The 20,152-nt window shown below is 44.2% G+C and overlaps 1 protein-coding gene across 3 annotated transcripts in view; it reads left to right on the forward strand.

Moving 5' to 3' along the window:
- Ly86 (lymphocyte antigen 86) overlaps positions 1–20,152 on the forward strand; it is a 54,767-nt gene that overhangs the window by 22,384 nt on the left and 12,231 nt on the right. Inside the window, exons 2-4 of one of the 3 annotated variants that reach the window (XM_063259827.1) lie at positions 1,661–1,747; positions 2,384–2,512; positions 4,122–4,465. In XM_063259827.1, coding sequence (XP_063115897.1) covers positions 1,661–1,747; positions 2,384–2,512; positions 4,122–4,285 — 380 coding nt within the window. In that variant the 3' untranslated portion in view covers positions 4,286–4,465. Of the gene's footprint in view, positions 1–1,660; positions 1,748–2,383; positions 2,513–3,644; positions 3,917–4,121; positions 4,466–20,152 lie in introns of those variants that run through there. The other 2 variants (XM_013151337.3, XM_003468826.5) reach the window with 2 other exon arrangements.

Here is a 20,152-nt window from a genome sequence, read left to right on the forward strand (position 1 = left end):
CAGAACTATCAGAGACACCATCACAAAAGGTGGAAGTGAGCAACACCGGGGCATTTAACAACAGCCACAAGGACTCAGAGCGTTTGAAACAGAGGAAAGAACACAGACAGATCAAGCCTGGTGAGAATCTTCTGGGCTCTCACAGAGGGAGGGATGGATTTGTGATATGGAGTGTGGAAGGGAAACAGGACATTTCTAGACTTTCCTGCAAGACACAGATGAGCCACTGGAGCCTCTGAATGAGGAGAAGTTATATTTAAGGTGTATTATCTCTACAGTCCCTAGCACAGCTGACACGACACACTGAACACGGAGGAACACTTGGAAAAATTATTATATCGAATGGGATGAGGTGGGACAGGATGTGATGGGATGAAACAGAATTATGCTGGCAGGTCTCAACTTGGAAAATCTTCCTAGGACTCCCTCTGCTTTAATGATAATCATAAATAGTTTATGAAATGTCTTTGAAATGAATGAGAAATTTTACAGCCAAAAGTTCAGGAGCTAAAAGATTTCAAGTAATGCTAACATAAATATTAAATGATGAAATCTGAACGACAAAAGTATTAGCAATTGACAGTGTAATATGACCATCGAGATGCAGTGCCCACTTGATGGATTGAGACACTGTTGTTAAAATAAATACGACATTGACCAGCTGACAGTGACAAACTGTAAAAGTGAACATGACATTGATTTTGGAGAAACTGGGAGAAGCTGCTAAAAATATTACTGACTTAAAACATTTTTAAAAGCAGGACGTACTGGTACACACCTGTAATACTAGCACTCAGTAAGGCTGGACAGGAAGATCGCAAAGTCAAGCCCAGCTGGGTACTTAGAGACTTGGGGAGACCATGTCTCAAAAATAAAAGTTAAAAAACAGTGCTGGAGATGTAGCTCAGTGTGAAACCTCTGGGCTCCAATCCCCAGTCCCACTGAGAAAAAAGGCAAAAGTATTGAGTGATGCATTTTTATTAGTTGATGGAGACCACTATGAAGCAGTTCTGAGCAGGATTTAAAATTAACCAATGGGCCTTCTATGTTCACTTGTGAGTCTGACCAAGGCCTAGACCCTGCCATCAGAAGATGGGCAGTGGATTCATTCTAAGTTAACCTCTATGCATCACTTGTCCTGGCTGAGGCCTACAGTGGCCTGTGACGCCCTGATGCCTCAAAAGACCTGACAAGGCCACAGCTAGGGACGCTTGGCTCCAACCTCAGTTAATTAAAGAGAGACTGCAGGTGCAGCCTCCACTCCTGCAGTGAGGAGTGGAGTCTTGTCCTAGAGACAAGACTGTTCTTCTAATTTACTACTTGAAGAAGTCTTTGAAATGATCCCCAAAGTCCTGCTCAGTTCCCCCGTTTACCTCAGTATCCTCTCATTTTGTTGAAAACCAAATAAATACAGGCATCCAGAGAACTTCCTTGTCTCTGCCCCCAGGGAATCTAAATTCTGCTAATTTTTCACCCTCCCAAAGCCCTAAACTCATACTGCTTGTCTCCTTTATTTAAGCCTAAACTATCTAGTCACTTGGGAGGTTGATCAGTCCTCAATAACTAATACAAAACCTATTAATATAATTGTGAATTTTGAATATGAATTATCAGGGTATGCAGTGCACTTACAGTGAATTTGTTGTTCTCCTCTTGACAGATCCACTACAGGATTTTGGCTTTTCTGTTGACCAGTGTGCCAAACATTTGAAACCGAATCTCAACGTTAGATTTGGCATCATTCTGAGTAAGTAGAAATTATTACCATGAAATGAAACACAGCACAAGCTCTTCCTAGGCCACGCGTTCAGAGGACGCGTGGTACCTATCACATAAGCCAGCTGGGGGACTGCACTACTATGACCCCCACATCCACCCTCTGGTACTAAGTCTACTGCCATCTTCAGTTCTCCGTGAGTAATACCTAGGTAGAGTCAAACTCACCCTTAGAGCTATGCTTCTGTACTAAAAAGATCCCAGACATTCATTTGGACGATCTAAGCACTGAAATAAGTACACTCAGCAAAAGGCAATGCAAGTATTTTAAGACTTAGAATCGATACGCATATAGGAAAGAACCTTTGCTGAGTCATCTAGGCCACAAGTTTACTACTGACTACTAGGAGCACGATTTGGCATTTGCATTATTTTCACTCAAAATAGCTAATGTAAGTTCTTAAAACTTGACTTGGCAGCTGTCACCATACTGCCTTTTAGCATGGGTAAGAGACTGTTTCACCAAGAAAAGAGGAACACCGTTCCCTCTGCAGAGCAGGGATGGAAAGAAAAGGCACTTTGTCTTGGTGGTAGAAGACCTGAACGCTCACCATGGAATGTGCTACGTGGTGAGATGCAATAACAAAGTTGTTCTCTTTCCTTTCAGGGGAGGACATCAGAGAGCTGTACCTTGACATAGCTCTCATCAGTAAAGGTGACTTTGTTTTGAATTATTCCTACCCCATCTGTGAGGCGGAGCTACCCAAGTTTTCTTTCTGTGGAAGGAAGAAAGGAGGTAAGCCACCTGCCAAGTTGTAAAGACAAATGGTGTTGGAGGTCAGGACCCCCAGGTGGGAGCCCTCAGGCTGGAGACACTCCCCCCACCGCCCACTCTACCCTTCACCTTTGGGTGGACAGGCTGCATCTCACTTTGCAGCATCTGTTTTAGAAAAATAACAAAAAGCCCCCCGAGGGCCGACCTCACAGGGCTGTTGCAAATGTCAACAAGAACTCATGCACACTGGTGTGATGATTTCCAAACAGAAAGTTGTTACTCAGTAGTGGCACCTTATAGATGGGCGTGGGCAGCAGAAAGAGATAATAGCCTCCCAAACCCCATGGAAAGTCAAAATTATTTCCAGCCTTCTGTCTCAATAATTTCTTTAGGGGCAGGTTCTCCTCAGTGTAGCTATGGAATCTGAAAAGGAGAAAAACATGAAGCTTACTAAATTCTAAACATCACTGCCTTCCCCATTCAGGCTGCTGACGGGGTGAGGTAGGCAGAGAAGCAGGAAGCCCATTACTCAGCTTTCTTTGTTCTAGTCTGCTAGCCTGCTGCTCTTGCACAGTGCACACCGTACGCACCCCTCCTCTCCTCCGTGTCCACACCTACCAGGTGAAACGAGACCCCAAGATGCCTCTGCTTAAACTTGGATCTGCCCTGCAGCTGCCTTCCCTAGCAGTTCAGTAGCTCTTTTCTGGTTGTTCTCTCTGTCTGATGGCCAAGGTGGGGGAGCAGAGTGCAACCTGGCATCCAGACACACCCCCTTATTACTTATCTCCCCACTTGAGGAAGCTAGGAATTTAAATAGTAGAGATCCTTCAAAGTTACCCAGTTATTCTTTCTGAACAGAAGGTCTAGAAGAGGCTGGAGTCCTCTTCTAGAGGGATCCTAAGGGATACAAATGAAAGAAGTTTGCTTTGCAAAGAAAGAAAATGGGATTATAAGGGAAGGCTGGTGGGATGGAAGCTTGATGAGCTCAGGTGTGGTAAGCAAATGGTGCCCTTGATGTCCTCTTTGTATGTGGCACTTAGTTGTCTTATACAATCTGCCATGTTGTATGGAACCCTTTGCCCTTCTTGGCATCCACACTACACTATGAACTCCTCGACAGGGGACAGCACCACTTTCATCTCTTTATTCCTAGTATCCATTGCTGGCCATGCGGGACAGGCTCCAGGACCACTCTGAAAATATCCAAGGCCACACGCACTCAAGTCCCTTCTCAACTGAGTCGTATTTGCGTGGAACCTGCACACATACACATCCTCCCGTACACTTCAATCTCTAGATAACGTTTAATATTCAATGCACTGTGAGTGCTGTGCTGATCATCCTTATGCTGTGTGGTTTAGAGCATAAGGAAAAGGGTCCCTACATGTTCAACAGAGATGTTATTTTTCCAACGGTTTTTTCCATCTGCAGTTGATTGAATCTGAAAGCCACAGATCAACATCCGACTGTGTTTCAAATGTGTCTGATATGTGGGAACACTAAATACAGACAAACAGAGAGAGTCAAATAACATTATTTACAAGAATTTATACCAGCTGCTGCTCTAAGAAGCCACTGACCTCCCACCCCCAACAAATGAGATGGTCTGATCAATACCCGATCTCTATAGATGCAGGTGCCGAGGCACCGTGTGAGGGAATCGTAGCAAGCCACAGAGTGTGCGAGGGACCAAGGCCTGAACCCACGCAGCCTGGCTTCAGGGTCACAATCCCAGCTTCCGAGGAATGGAGGAACAGAAGTGCAGACAGCCAAATATATGAATATATTAGTTGAGAGTTTCTTTAAAATGATTACTCAAGTTTATTTTTCCTTTTTTGCACAGGGGTCTATATTTCAAATTACAGTGTTTTTTCTTCAAATTACAATGTTTGTAGTTAACTTACTATAGAATGATATGTCTTCCTCTCCCAACTTAATAAAAATATATTTTGTTTAACTGAGAACATTCAGGTATTGTGGTTAATCAAGGTCATTTACCCTCAGCGTGGTGAACTTATTCCTGGTTAGTCTGCGTTAACCCTGCCTAACTGCCGTCATCTAGGACAACCCCAAATTCTCAGCTACAGTTAGCTCCTAGCCAGTCCTTTCCTCCTTTCTTCCTTCCCTCCTCCCTTCCTTTGTCCTCCCCTCCCCTCCCCTTCCCTTCCTTCCCCTTCCTTTCCCTTCCTTTCCCTTCCCTTTCCTGCCTGCCTGTCTTCCTTCCTTCCTTCTTTCCTTCCTTCCTTCCGCAATAACTAAGTCCCTAGTCTGTGTCAAGTTCTTCAGGGAGCCTGAGATGAACTAAGAATGGTTTCTGCCACCAAGCGCTTAGTAGCTGTCTAGAGAGATTCGCCAGGCAGCTGTTCCAAGTTGCCGTGTATGGCGTGCGCTTGAAAGGAAAACAAGAGAATGGCCAAGTGAGCGTCAGCCGCAGGGTCCCACCTGGAGCCACGCGACCAGCCAGGGGACTGAAAAGAGGATTCCCTTCCTGCTTACTTTTAGGTTGTCTGAAGCCTTTTATGCAGTTTCAGCCTTGTGTGCGTGTGTGTGTGTGTGTGTGTGTGTGTGTGTGTGTGTGTCCCTTTAAACTTAGAATTCCTCCAAGGCAGTAATTCTTGTTCATATGTTTCACAGCAAAAAGAGCTGACACAGAGTAAAAACAAAATAAATACTTGTTATTGAATTGCATGTGGACATGTAAGGGACTGGATAAAAGTACACAAGTCCACTATAAAGGGACTATCAAATGATTCTTATAGAGCAAAGACCAAAAGCTCAGCGAACAGTCAACTGTCTAGAGCACCCAATCTTAAGAAATCTTACAGTGTATTACTCTGCGCCTAGCTTTAATAGAATTAATAAAACAGGAGTGACATTTTTCCTCAAACAGTTTGGGTGTCCAGTTGGGTGACAGCTTGGCAGGGTGGGGTTTACTCCCAGGGACGCTGGGCAGCCCTTTAGCCATCGCTTTGCTTTATTGCTGTGGGGATGGTGACTGTGTAGACAGACTGAGACACTAATGTTTGGGAACTGCCAGCAAGTTTCCTGCAGGATAAAGCAATCAGAGACGTGATATACAAAGGCCTGAACAAACAATTATGTAAATCACATCAGCCAGAGACACTAACATCTGAATTCAGAGGCCTTTGGAGTTATTAAATTTTTTTAACCCACCCACAAACCCACTACAGAAAAGACTGTAATCTGAAGAAGTGATTAACACTGAGCCCAGAAGGGCGGAAAGTAACACCAGGGAGAACTGAAGTCAATCAAAGCCGAGCCCAAGCTGCTGTTGATGTGCCAAGCACCAAACAGCCCCGCAGCAGCCTGCGGGTGGTGAGGACGGGTGTCCACAGTGGGTGGCACATTCTGGCGTCAGCTGTCACTGAGTGGTGTGGTGCCACATCCATCCCCTTACCGAGCAGTCCTCTGAAAGCTGCAACAGACTAGTTATTCTCCCAATCAGACGAGACAACAAAACAGGTCAGCCTTACCCAGATTATACGCTTACAGCATTGTCTCCTTGTCCATTTACACAGATTTGAGTAAAAACAGGATCCATACAAGTGCTGAAATAATACTTGAGGGAAATACGTTGAGTGTGTTAACTGTCTCTGTGACAAAATACCTGAGATAATGAATTTAGCTATTCCCCTTCTAGGTATGCTCCTGAAAGAGTTAAAGGCTTCATATTATAGGGTTCCATGCATGTCCTTATTTGTAACAGCACAATTCATATTAGCTTAATCCTAGAAGCTGCCTGTGTATCCATCAACGGATGAACAGATAACGAAAATGTGGTATTACAGACAGAGAGTACTACACTACCACAAAAAAGGATAAACTTGAGTCATTTGTAGAAAAATGAATGCACTTTGGGACCACAATCTTCAGTGAAATAAATAGGATGCACAAGCTCAAATATTGCACAGTTTTGATATAGGGGAATGAAACACCCAAGCTACTATGTCCGAGAGTTTGTGTTTTCTAAAATTGAAGAATGAATTTTAGGAACAACAGAGGTGAAGAGTAGAATATATTTATTGAGAAAGGAAGCTTCTGTCTGAAGAGTGACAGAAGGGGTCCCGAACACGTTGCCAAGAACTCTCTTTTTCAGGGACTTTTATAGAGTAAAACCACGGGTTGACATAGGGGAAGACTAGGAACTCACAAGGCAGGTGGGCATAAGGTGGTACATAGCTATAGTTAGCCATAAGATCAATAGTTTAGGTAAAATTGATTACATTAGGAACACATGGGGAAGCGAGAAAGCGGGCATCCTTACAGAGCAGGGACTGTTTCCTAGGGGGATGGGAACTATTTAGGGTATCAATTCCAGGATATGGGTGCATTTGTATGGTCTTTTGTCTTGAGGCCTGGCCCACAGCAGCAGGCATCCTCTTCCTGGCTGCTGCCCTGTGTTTGCACTGGCTCCACTGAGGACCTAACCCTATCTCACTGCCTGTAATATTTCTAACTAGCTCAGCTGCCTGCAGCAGTTTCTGTTACCTGAGACTCCCAAAGCATGAAGAGCAAAATAAAGTGCAGATCATAGAAAGTCGAGAGAAAGAGAGAGAGAGAGAGAGAGAGAGAGAGAGAGAGAGAGAGAACCTTCTCAAAGGGAAAGGGCTCAAGAGGTGGGGGGAGGAGGAAAGAGGGGAACGGGTACGAAAAGGAGTGAAGACGCATCACATACATGCGTCAGCTGCTCACAAGGAATGGAAACATTACATACTGCAAAAATTGATTAATAAAAATGCATAATTTTTTTAAAAGGAGAAAAGGCTGATTTGGGCTCAATTTCAGAGGTCCACGGTTGCTTGGCTCTGTTGGTTTGGGAAAAAGTCAAGCAATGCTATCGGCCTGGAGCAAAAAGAGACAGGAAAAGGCAGGGGTCCCCACATCCCCTTCCCCACACCTCCCAGTGACCTGATTGGCTCCCACGAGGCCCCACCTCTTAAAGGTTCCCTCACTTCCCCAAGGCTCGGCTGAAAAGATAAGAAGTATGAAATATAAGTGACCTTTATTTTAAGAATGCAGGGAGAGAGCCCCCAACCCCCTGGGGTCTGGCATCTCCCCCCTCCACGATCTCTCTCCATCAGACACACGGGGGGGGGGGGGGCATACATGTAGCTTAGGTTGGGGGTGGTGCCTGAGGGGCTTTAGGGATGCACAGGTAGCCCATTGGTATTCATTTCGCGCCAGAGCAAATTCCTAGGGGTGGGGAAGACAGAGCTCCTTGGTTCCACCTGAGGCTTTACTGGCTACAGTGTCCTGTCTGGGCCATAATCCTTTCATTCCCGTTTTATGATTATTATTAGGAAAAGGGGCAGAGATTTCTTTTTTTTACTGCATCCCTTACTGCTGGAAGGGAGCGCTGTACTGGGGTCTAGAGGAGTCAACGGGATGACGGTTGATCCCCATGTAGAAGCTGGTACCAGGTGTTTTAGCCACGACAACTTTATCACTGGTGAATGCACGTATGTTAGACTGGAAAAACAAAGGGACAAGATGTTATGAGGAGGCATGGCACTGTCATATTTAAGGACCCAGGTGAGGTAGAAGGAAAGGTGCCTTTGATTTGGATATGTCATTTTATCAGGACCATGTTGAGATAGAATCATTTCCACAGTAAGGTAGAATTCTGAAAAATAAATGGGTTAGGAGGAGTAAAGTTATGAGAGGTGATTACTCCCCCATCTGAAAGGGTAAAAGTTAAGAGGGGAAGGCTTGTCTCTGGTATGCATGACGTTGGAGTCTTCAGGAAATACTGTTGAGAGTCCTGCTGTACAAAAGGATAAGAAATTAGAAACCAAATTGGATAACAAAACATGATAGCCTTAGAGTTGTGGCTGTGAGGCCTTGGTGAGGTGGAAATGAGTGGGCAAAAGGATGGTTAGATCTAGGGCTGGAAGGGCACCACTTAGCCTGAGTGATGTGAAACCAGGATGGCAGTCTAGCAACTTTGATCACTGTTGAGGTTGCCAAGAATATCAGGTATGGGTCACTCTAACCTGGTTGTAGTCCTTGGAATGGCTTTCTGTAACAGGACTTCAATAAGTATATCAGCAGTTTTCCTGGTTGTGGGAAAGGCTTTTATGTATCGTGAAAAAGTATAAACAAAGTGAGAAGACAAAATTTGTCAGTCAGTCTTGACTAGGGTTGTCTGAGAAATTGATGAATAGGAAAGGAAGGGGATGGTATATATCACTGAGGAGAAGTTTACTAGCGATAACAGGTATAAGCTGTTGAGGCCTCAGTGTCTGGGTCAGTCTGTATAAACACAAGGGAATAAAAAGCATTTTTAAGATTTAGGACTATAGAGTGAGTGGTGGAGGGAAGATTTGGCACCACTGGGTGGGTTGAGAAGAAGCAGTCTGGAACCTGCACAAAATAGGCCCTGTTTGTAAATGGCATAGGTTGACCCTCAATATCCCCCAGAGACTGAGGACTGAATATAGCAGCCTGAAAACTCAGGAAGAACTCTGTACATATGGCCTCTATGTCCACAAGTGTAGAGAATGTCTTACCTGAAACTTTTATAGTGGGATTTGGGACCCTGAGACGGACACCTTAAAGTGGGCTGTTGTTGGCCTTGAGCCCCGTCAGTCTTCAGCACAAGTTTAAGCAGATCTGTCAGTGATTGGTCTGGCAGTGTTGGCATTTCCTGTGAGGGCTAGAAGTTAGGGTGGCTTACCCACTCTCTGGTGGCTAGGATAGTCCAGTAGCCCTGGGATAAGATCCCAAAGGAATGCCAGGATGGGGCACTCTCTTGCCCAATGTCCTTCTGCTGCATTTGAGGCATGGTCCAGGGGGGGCCCAGGCAGCTCCACCTTGTGTCGGTTTACCTGTCTCAGACCTCCAGGTGTCACAAGTGTTATCTCTGTTGTTGAAAATATGAAAAACCATATTAAGGTCTCTACGAGGTTTGAAGGTCAAGTTTTGCCTTTTTGTTTGGGATCTGGACTACAGTAGAAGGTATCTGTAGAATTAAGTGTGCAGGAGTCAAATATAATCAGCAGGGTATTTATGACTTTAGTAATAGCTTCTCATAAGAAGGACAAGAACTTTAGGAACTGACATGTCATTTATGTAATATATAAGTATCTCTTTATGTTGCTAAAATGTCTAATGCTGTCTGATTTTTGGAGGATGGCCTGTTTAATTAATTTTTACCTTTTTATTTACAAGAGAGATCTTGTAAATCAGCTACAGTGTCATTTAATATCAGTTGAATATAGTTAATTATGGCTTGGTGGAAGGCTGAGCCAGGACAGGCAGACAGGCTGGGAAAGGTTTAAGTCTGGCTTGTGCCGCAGTGTTGGTTTTGTTGTTTTGCATGTATCATATAACCCTTGTCTTGGAAAAGAGCTAGTGATTCCCAGCAAAAGGAATTTATAATTATCTCTCAATTTTAGTTGTTAAACAGTTAGGAGATTGGTAACAGTACAGTATAATATGTACAGTATAATATAGGCAGTAAGCTTAACATAAAACAAGAAATTTGTGAAACATCTCTAAGCATATATCTGGATCTGAAAGAAAAGATTTGTTATGGCTGGAATACAAGAAAAAGACAGCAGAAACAATCTGAACTTTATATCTGAAAACACGAATACAGCACCAGATTAGCAACTACGAATTGTCTTAGTTATATGAACTTTAGTTGAGGTATCTCATATAAGGCTATGGAGATTAATAAAGGCTTTAATTGATAAACAAGGCTGGTAAAATTACCAGGTGGCCACTTCCCTGTTTATCAGTCAAAGTCTTGTCTATTGCCAGCTTATCTAACCTAAATAAACTTTGATTAAATGGTTTGAGAATGTAAAAAGAAAAAAAAAAGGCTGGTGGTGGACCAGGCAATAGCATCTTTGAGCCAAGCCACTGAGCTGTTGTTTACCTTGTTTGTGCTCAGAGTGGGGCTTGAGTTTGAAGGATTGGGTGCTGGGACTGTTTGGGAGATGCGCAGTGCCTAAGGTGGGACAGAACTTGGATGGTGGGCAGAGTGGGCCTAGGATGGGGGCAGCGCACACAGAGTGGGCAGGGTGAGCGTCAGGGTTTGCATCATGCAGGGTGGGGTCAGAACTGCCCCGGAAACGCGTGCAGGGCGGGGGGGGGGAGGGGTAATAAGCAGAGTGGGCCAGGCGGCGGGCATGCCTGGGCACACAGAGGGTAGAACTGGGACACGGTGTGAAGCTGGGACCCTGCACACCGGAACCCTGCACCGAGCTGGGGCACTGTGTGAAGCTGGGACTGCTTGCGGGGTGCGCAGAGTAGGGTGTGGCATTAGAGAAGGACCCTGCGCAGAGCTGGACGCAGCATGAGAGCCGAGACACCGCACAGAGTTGGGGCATGGCATGAGAGCTTAAAGCAGCCCATGCATATCTCTCAACACTGTTTGGGCACACCTCCCCTATCTTGGCAGGGAATGGGTCAGCGTGCATGGCAGGGAGAGGGGAAGCAGGGAGGAAAGGACATGCTGAGAAAGCTTTGAAAGGCTGTAAAGAACGACACTATTATCTCTTTAAGTGCCGGGAGGGGAAGGGATCCTGGAACAGCAGGAAAGGACGCATATTCCCAAAACAAAGGTTTAAAGATAGGCTTGCAAATGTCAGTGTGATAAGCTATAAATAAGTATGGTTTTGTTTTTTTTTTTTAATTTAAGAGTACTCAGATTGGAAATCAAGCATTGCAAAGGTGTGGTCTTTTGAGAAGTAGAAAATATATTTTTTATGGCTAAATCTCAGGTGAGAAATGGACCATGGTCCAAAGGTTGGGCCGTCACCCATGTCCTTTGAAATGGTAGATATGATCAGTTCCAAATGTCGTATTTCTCAGTCATCACCAAGAGATTCAGGAGTGGATTTCTCATGGGTTTTAGTAACGGCTCTGCCAGTGAGAGCTTAAAGCTCTGAATGATGTGAGAGTTTCTCAGTGTGGGCCCAGGTTGGCCCAGAAAAACTCTGCCTTGGGCTGTCTAAGGATGTGAGAGCGTCATGCAAATCCACAGAACGGGGAAGAAATCCCGAGTGGGGCCTAGCCCAGCTCTGAAGAATTCTCCGGAGTTTGCTCACCTGTGATAAATTGGGCCGATTTTGTTTGTGAGCAATTGGCGACAAGTTTACAGCTCCTGAGTGTAGAAGTGAGGAATTAATCCAGGATGCAGTCCGGTCTGTGAACAGCAGGGGACTCAGACTGGGAGGGTCCCAGGAGTCTCTCGTCTGCCGTTCCCAGTCAGGGAACCATATGATAGAATTGTGGCATGGCTGAAAATATATGAAGTATGAAATATAAATGACTTTTATTTTAAGAATGCAGGGAGAGACCCCCCAACCCCCTGGGGTCTGGCATCTCCCCCCGCCAGGGTCGGCAATCTCTCTGTCGGACACGTGGAGTGGGGGCATACATGTAGTTTAGGTTGGGGGTGGTGCCTGAGGGGGCATTAGGGATGCGCAGGTATCTCATTAGTATTCATTTCATGCCAGAGCAAATTCCTAGGGGTGGGGAAGATAGAGCTCCTTTGTTCCACCTGAGGCTTTACTGGCTACAGTGTCCCGTCTGGGCCATAATCCTTTCAAGTACCATCAGGGGAGACATGTCTTTGGGGAAACGCAAGATCCACACCTTAATACTCAGTGGAATAATAGACATCAATATATTACCAATCAACAATAACACACACAATTACTCCACCAGTAAAACTACCTGCATCTTTTAAATGTAGCCACTAGAAACATATTACATGTAAAACATTATATTCATTCTATTTCTAGTGATAGCACTGCATTTTAATCTTCCTTAAAAAGTCTCAAGACACCCAGTACATAGTACACTTCCCAAGCCAATTAAGTCAGAATCTTTGGGAGCCAAAACTAAGCAGGGTAAGTCCAATGTTTATAGCCAAGGTTAAAAAATACTGTGTTTCCCCCAGGAAACATTTCATAATAACAACTGGCTTTATCATAATGCATGATATGTTTCCAAGGATGTTGCTGTGTTAACTTATGTTTGTGTCAATCTTGTGAGGTAAACAAACTCTTGTCATTAGCTTCTGTGGTGTTGTGATTTATAGTAAGAAATACATACTTTGTCTCTACCTCTGGTTCCTGGCAGCTCCTAAAATCTTTGTGACTGATTTCCTGAGCAATGGGGAGGGCTAGAAGAATCTTGTGTTGTATTACTGGGTCACTGACCTGTTTCTGGGCAGCAAGCTACTAAATTCCTTGAAATTCCTAGGTGAGAGGAGCATTTTTCATTTAATAAGTGACTCTGGGGGGCTCCGAGATGGGGAATGGTCACCAGAAATACAAGCCATAGTTAGAAGCTTAGAACTCAGACTCACCCACTACCCACCTCCAGGAAGGGAAAAAGGCCTAGGGATTGAGATAGTCAGTCATGGCTTGTGACAGAAGCCTCCATAGTCATCCCTAAAGTATGGGTCCAGGCTGCTGAACATGTTGGGGTGCCTGGAGGGTGGTATACCAGAAACTCTTCTCCCTTCCATACACCCAGCCCTATGTGCTTGCATGGCCACTGATAAATGTTAGTGTTGCCTGAACCCTGTGAATGCATGTAGCAAATTCTGCAACCCAAGACATGGGAATCATGGGAATGCCTGTGTTGTAGCCAAGACAGACAGAAATGGGAAACCTGAGAACCTAGGAACGTAATACTGTGGTGTGAAAATGAAAGGGAAAGACGGTGTTGTGGGACTCAGCCTTTATCTTGTGGGATCTGTGTTAACTCCAATGAGTCTTTGAATTGAACTGAATTCTAAAACACCCAGCTGATGTTGAACAGTTGGTTGATGTAGAATGGAAATACTCCACTCTTCTGGTATCAGAGTATTGTTTCCTGAGAATATATAGGAGAAAATAGTCTGGTTTTCCTATACACAGAGAAACCTGAGTAGCTTGCCCCAGGTTACAAAGCCAGCAGGGTATGGGGCTGATTTTCTATCCAGTTCTACACCCTGTGGCCAGGTATCCTGTGTAAAAACAAACAAAATGCTCTTGGAAAAGAGAGAAACTTATTTCCACCCTTTACTAAGACTTGAAAAGGGATTTAAAGTCCATAATCAAATTACAAGAATCAAATGATAACTTCGGGGATAACCCACCATTCTCATTAGGTACATTCTCCAAGTATGGTCCTCAGACTAGCAACACCAGCACTATCTAAGAAGTGATGAGAAATACAAATTTCCATCCTCATCCATACTTACGAAATCAAACACTCTGAGATTAAACCTTAGCAATTGGTAATTTATAAACCCCTGAGATCAGGGGTCAGCAGACTTTTAGTAAAGAACAAAATGAAAATTATTTTAGGCACTGCAGACCATATGTTCCAGATGGTCCTGTGACCTTGCTGGTAAAAGTTGCTATAGGCAACATGAAAACAAATGGGCACTGTCCTCTAGTCTGACTTTAATTACAGGCACTGAAATTTAAATTTCATGAAATTTTTACATGCAGTGAGAGGATATTTTGCTTTTGACTTTTTCTACTCTTGTAGCTTGCCACAACTTGAAAACAAGCGTGGAGCAGAATTTGGCCTGCAGCTGTAGCTTACCAAACTCCTAGGTGGCCCTTTGCAGGAAATAGTTTGTATTGAGGCCATTTTCCCACCCTCCTCTGGTCCCAGCAGTTTATATTTTAATCCATGGAAATGTTACTGGAATCCTGGCAAATTACTTTCCATCTATCACCTCTAGTGCAACCCACGACAAGTATAAAGATGCTGAGACATGTTTACAGTTATGGGCAGTCAAGGGGTCCTGAGTCTGGTCCAGATGAGGGTTCACAAAACAAAGGCCTCAACCCAGAATTTACTAATTCGTAAAGAAGGCAGTGAGTTGAGGATGAGTGACAGTGAGAATGGCGGGAATTATGTTAGCAATGTGAGCTGAGCTAGCTAGGAGGCCAGAAAGCACCTCTGCAGACAGAAGGATATGCCAAAAGACCAATTTGCATAACACAATTAGGTAGCATATAATGCTTAGGAGGCAGTGCTTCAGCTCCAAAGTGTAAACTTTTTCTGCCCTGGGAAGTCATAGCCTCTTATCTCAAGAGACTCAAACCGAGTTCACAGTCCTGTAGCTGTTGGCTCTGCCACCCTGCTGGGCTCAACCATTTAAAGCAAGACACTAATGTGAGGAAACAGGGCTGTCATTTGGCTTCAAAGATTACACATCAGCACCTCAGTTAGTCCTATTTATATTGCTTACAGTAAATTGAAGGGAAAAGGAAGTGACATTGCCAGCTCTGTACATTTCAGTGCGTGGAGAGAAGGCCAGGTTTAGCTAAGGTGGAGGTACTTGCTGTCTATTCAAGGAGAATAATTCTGGGGGTCCTCTACAAGCTTGAGAGCCACTTCTGTAAAGAGAGGTCATAACTCAGAGCTCATGTCTAGAACTGCATAGGTACCCTCTGAGGCTCATCATGGTAAACGGCTGCTATAGTTCACCTTAGTTCAGATCATGGTTGCTAAGTGTTATGGTTTCTATCTAGATGTCCCCCAAGAGGCTCATGTGCTCGTAGGTGGAGCTTTGGGGGAAGGTGAACAGATTATGGGGTTTATAGCTGACTTACTATTGGGAGGTGAATCTGGTCAGAAGAGTTGAGCCACTGTGGGTGTGACCTGGAAGAGTTTGTTCTCTCCCCAGCTCCTCCCTTGGTCTCTAGACTTCCAGAACACCATGGTGTGAGCAGATGGACCTAGATGAGCCAAAATAAACCTCTCCTCCTCTACATCATGGGTGTCAGGATACCATGTTCTAGCAAAGAGGGGAGTGATTAATACTACAAGGAAAAGGCAACAGCTTCACTTTAACTGTGCTTTCTTAGGGCTAACAAATTAGACCTGGGGATTAACGAGAAGAGTGGTGAGTGTGGCTGCCAGCAGGGAGAACAAGCTCCTGCTAAAAAGGCCAGGGAACACAAATGGTTGCTTCCTTTCCTCCCACAGCTGCCTTTGACACTCTGGGGACAGAGCCTTTTTTGTGGCTCTTGATTACTTCAGCCAACCATGGCTCATGATTGGAGAAGTGAAGATTAAGAAAGGATATGGAAGGTAGGTGCTTTAGAAATCCTGGGGCTCCTCCCCTGAGAGACACAGAGACAGGAGATGGAGTAATCTGAATGAACTGCAGGACTGGCTTATACACTCAAGATGTTTTCCCCTTAAAACCAGCAGGAAGTAAGGATTCTGGCTCAGGGGGAACCGGGGAGACAGCCATCCCACTGCACCTCTTTCTCTGGATTTCCTGGCCGCTGACTGCCGAGCCTTTCCTGATTGCTTCAGTCCACCTAAGGTCAACCTCTGTTCTCGTTTTCCACTGGTGACCTCCTCCCAGCATGCGCGATGGAGAACATCCACTTCCTGTTGATGGTGCAATTAAATTGCCACCTGAAAGTAGCAGTCCCCCTGACACTCAAATAGAAACGGGGAGAAACTGCTCAAATGAAGGGGAGGCTCATGTTATTATGTAAGGCATGTAGAAATGAAAGTTTCAACTAGAAATAAATACAGAAATTTTAAAAGCCCAGATTTAAGGCCATAAAGTAAACAGAATGAACTCATAATTTGCCCTCTTGATATGAGACACATTAATTGGCAAACTTGATTCTAGCCAAATCTCAATGACTTCTGGCAGAGTAGGACAACCCAGACAATACCATGTGAGTTATTGGCCTCCAAAAATAATTTATTGTTTCATGGATTGACCTGTGAATATCAGTTGTACCAAATTGACATAGTTTGGATCTGTAACGTCTCCCAAAGTCTCCATATATTTAAAAGTTAAATTCTCAGGGGTAGCATTATTTGGAGGGGCAGAACCTTTGGAAGGTGATACTTATTGGAGAGACCTTACGTCATTAAAGCTATGACCTGAAGGGGATTATAAGACCTCTCTTTGTCTCTGTCTCTCTCTGTCTCTGTCTCTTTGTGTGCATCTCTCTGTCTCTCACTTTCTCTGCCTCTCACTTTCTCTGTCTCTCCTTTCTCTTCATCTCTGTTTCTCTGTCTCTGCCTGTCTATCTGTCTCTGTCTCTTTTCCTGGCTATGATTTGAGAGGTTCTGCTTTACTCCATACCCTTGCCATGATGTCTACCGGCCCAAAACAAGGGGTTAGTAGACTATGAACAGGACCCTCCAAAACCATCAGTAAAAATAAACATGTTTCTTTTCTTAAATTGATTGCCTCAAAAGCTTGAAGGAATACATAAAATAAACTACCTGTATATGTATGTGTGTATACACGGAGTACGCCTGGTAACAAGGTAAAGGATCTGTGGGCCCATGACTTCTTTGAGGCCTTTGCATCTGTAATTGACAAGGTGCCACAGTGAAACTCTGAGAGGACTCAGTGCTACCACATTCATGCTAAAGGACTTACGGGTGCCAGGGAGTGTAGAAGACAGCAGTGCCCACAAGAACTGCTGATTCATGGTACAGCTGTCCCTTGTAAAAGGAACAGATGCCACTTTTAAGACAAAAGCGTAGGAGGTAAAATCTATTCTAAAACATGGCAGATACAGACAGACAGACCTCACTCATGTGCTGTGGAAGGCACAGGAAAAAGATTAGATTTGGGCTAGACTTTAAATGCATTAATTTAAAAGCTTGTAACTAAAAAATGTAGTGATACCCTGCAAGCTGAAGAACTCTTTCATCTAGGAAATAATCACTCCCTGGTTTATCTTTTGTGTAAATCTAAATTTTCTTACTTAAAGTGTTTGTGCAAAGTGGGGGATACATTATAACTAGATGAATTTCAATATACAGCAGAGTGGATCCCCTGAGAGGTACATTTAAATTCTAGTATGATACTGCCCAAAAGCCAGATATTATCCCTAACTGCATCTAAGGGGTTTGACTATACTAGTGATTTTACATACACAAATAAGTCAAAGCTTTAACCACAGCGGGGACTCACGTGTGTTACCGTCCTCCCTTCCTTTCTGTTAGGGGAAGGTTCCCTCCCCCACCTCACTTTTGGTCTTGGTGCTTACTGGAACACGGGCACCAAAGGATGCTCTGAAGATCATTAATTGAAAAGTCTTAATCTCACTGTCTGTATCTACTTAAATTCCAGTCCTAACTGTTTTATCTCTATCTGAAATTCAGACTCTGTCAGCTGATTTCTAGCCCCCTTGCTATTTCTCTTTCCATGTGCCCCTTACCACGGGTTGAGGAAATGGAGGGAACTTGAGGTGAGCAATGGGAATGCAATCTGTTCAGTCGACTGTCTTGGTGGATTGGGTTGGGGGGATTCATAAATACTTTCTGAAAAATATCTTATGCCATGCACTATGATAGTTGAATACATGGCAAAAACCACCTTCCAGGCAGGTGCCACCTGGAAGAGCATTAATCTCTGCTGATGGCCTGACAAGCCCTATAAGGTATCTCCAGAGACATGAGGCCACAGCCACAACTCCACCTATAAAACACAACCAGTGATAGGGCACCACCACCACATGCCTCATCATCCAGCTGTTGAATTTTCACACACTAACAAATGCAAGCTCCAGCAATGTGACTACTGATTTCTGCTATAAGAGAACCACGTCACCTCTGTTCTACCTATCTGTCTGCTCATCTTCAGGTTCTGCAAGCTCCTTCCCTCAGCCCTTCTGCTCCAGTGGTGCCTTCATCCTCTGTCCACCTCTCCCCATCCCAGCTTCTTTTGATGTCCTTTAGCCCTGTGAATAACCCAGATGACAAATTCTCTTCCTACCTTTTCCCATGGATGAACCTACAGACCCATGGAGGAAGTGATGGGTCACTGCCATCTGGAATGTTGTATAGTTTCTGCCACCATCTTTCTTGCTGTCATTTAGTAGCTGTGGACAGTGTGCTACCAAAACCGTGTTACTCCGGAAGACTTTCTTGCTCGCTTCCATCACACTGCGGTGCTGCCAATGGAGAGCAGGTGCCTACCCAGCACAGGGGCTCTGAAAACAAAGCATACTTAAGCATCACCTGGAGGGAGTGTTCAACGGAAGACTGCTAGACCTTCCCCCAGCATTTCCAATGCAGTACAACTGGAGAGGAGCCTGAGAATTTTCTGATTTTCTTGATGATGATTATGATGATGATGATGGCCCAGGGATACACTCTGAGAACCACTAACTTCATGGATAAGCCCAACGTCTGCAGCCAGAACTAGAGAGCTGGATCTTTACTATGGCTTAACATTTCTGTGGCCTTGGGCAAATCAAATAACCTTTCTGAGCCTCCGTCTCCCTATCTGTACAATAAAGAGGACAATCCCATGCAGTCTCATGGGATTATCATAAGGATAAAATGGAATAATATAGATAAAGCCCTAAGTAGGGGATTTGGTCAGTCGGGTTAGCAATCACTGTGGCTATTTTCCCAGCCAATGGCAAATTTCTCAAGCAAGGACCCAGAGCCCTTTAAGTCATCATCAACCTCAGAGTGGAAGTCTGCATCTTAACAAGGTACCTAGAGAGGCAGGGGAGGCTTGGAAGTTGAACACTTCTTTCCTCCAGAGTAACAGGAATGACTTTGGTCCAAGGCTACGTATTCACTGTGGTCAGCAACGAGGAGTCTGCTTGGCTCTCTTGCACTTCTAGGGAGAGACACTCTTTTGCATTTCCCATGGAATTGGAAATCTGAAGCCACCACCTCCTTGCATTCCTCCCTTTCTTGTCCTCATGTTTTATTCCTTGTCTGCAGACTTCAAGCAACTATGATTTCCAGCTTGTGATAACTGGGCATCCATGGCTGTTGCAAATTCATAGAGAATCAGCAAAAGCAATGGTTTTCTTATTGAATTAGCAGACAAACTCACCCTCCAGAACTGCAAAACACAGACCACTCTAGAGTGAATCCTACCAAAGACCAAGCACAAAAGAACGCCTTCTTGCTAAACAAAATGAAAGAGAATACATTGACTGCAAAGGCGTCCTATTACTCTGGGTGTATTTTTTTCTATACTCAAATTCTAGTGCATTTATAAGTGATCCAATAACATATTGAAACAGTCCTTTGACATCAGTTGATTCTGCTAGTTTAGCATATCAGGAATAATGATAACCTAGGACCAGAAGCAATTTTAATTTTCTAAAATAATACATGCTTCTTTACAAGTCTTTAGGATGTTGTGAAATTTCATAAATTGAACTAGTGACTCACACACTTTCACATAATCATCATTAAGTTAATTAAGGAGGACAACCCACACTGCCCCGACACCACCCCAGTCTGACCCTAAGTTTGCTGGTTTTGCATTTTAGCAAACTAAACATCCCAAGAAATCTGCCATGCGTGGACCCTGGTCCCCGCCTGAGCAGTGCAGCCCTCTGAAATGCTTACTTAGCATTCCCAACCTCACTGCCCTTTCTTAGGTCTGCTCTGGGTTTCTGCAGATCAAGTCAATTTCTTCCCTTTTCTTTCCTTCCACTGCCATGTGTTGCTCATTTCCATGTCTGTGGATCTAATCAGCACATCAACTTAGAAGCTGTATTTTGAGCATTATATTAAATGTTTGTCCACAGAAATAGGTTAGTAAAGAGGAGAACCGAACAATTTCAATTCTCTTTCCTTTCCCACCAAGGAATCCCAGTTTTCAAATCTACTTAGAGTTCAATTTAATCACTGTAGGTTTATACACAATGGTCCACA

Source organism: Cavia porcellus, unplaced genomic scaffold (genome assembly GCF_034190915.1).
Source record: "Cavia porcellus strain 051 isolate PalLab524CR breed Dunkin Hartley unplaced genomic scaffold, mCavPor4.1 scaffold_13, whole genome shotgun sequence".
NCBI classification, from domain to species: domain Eukaryota; kingdom Metazoa; phylum Chordata; class Mammalia; order Rodentia; family Caviidae; genus Cavia; species Cavia porcellus.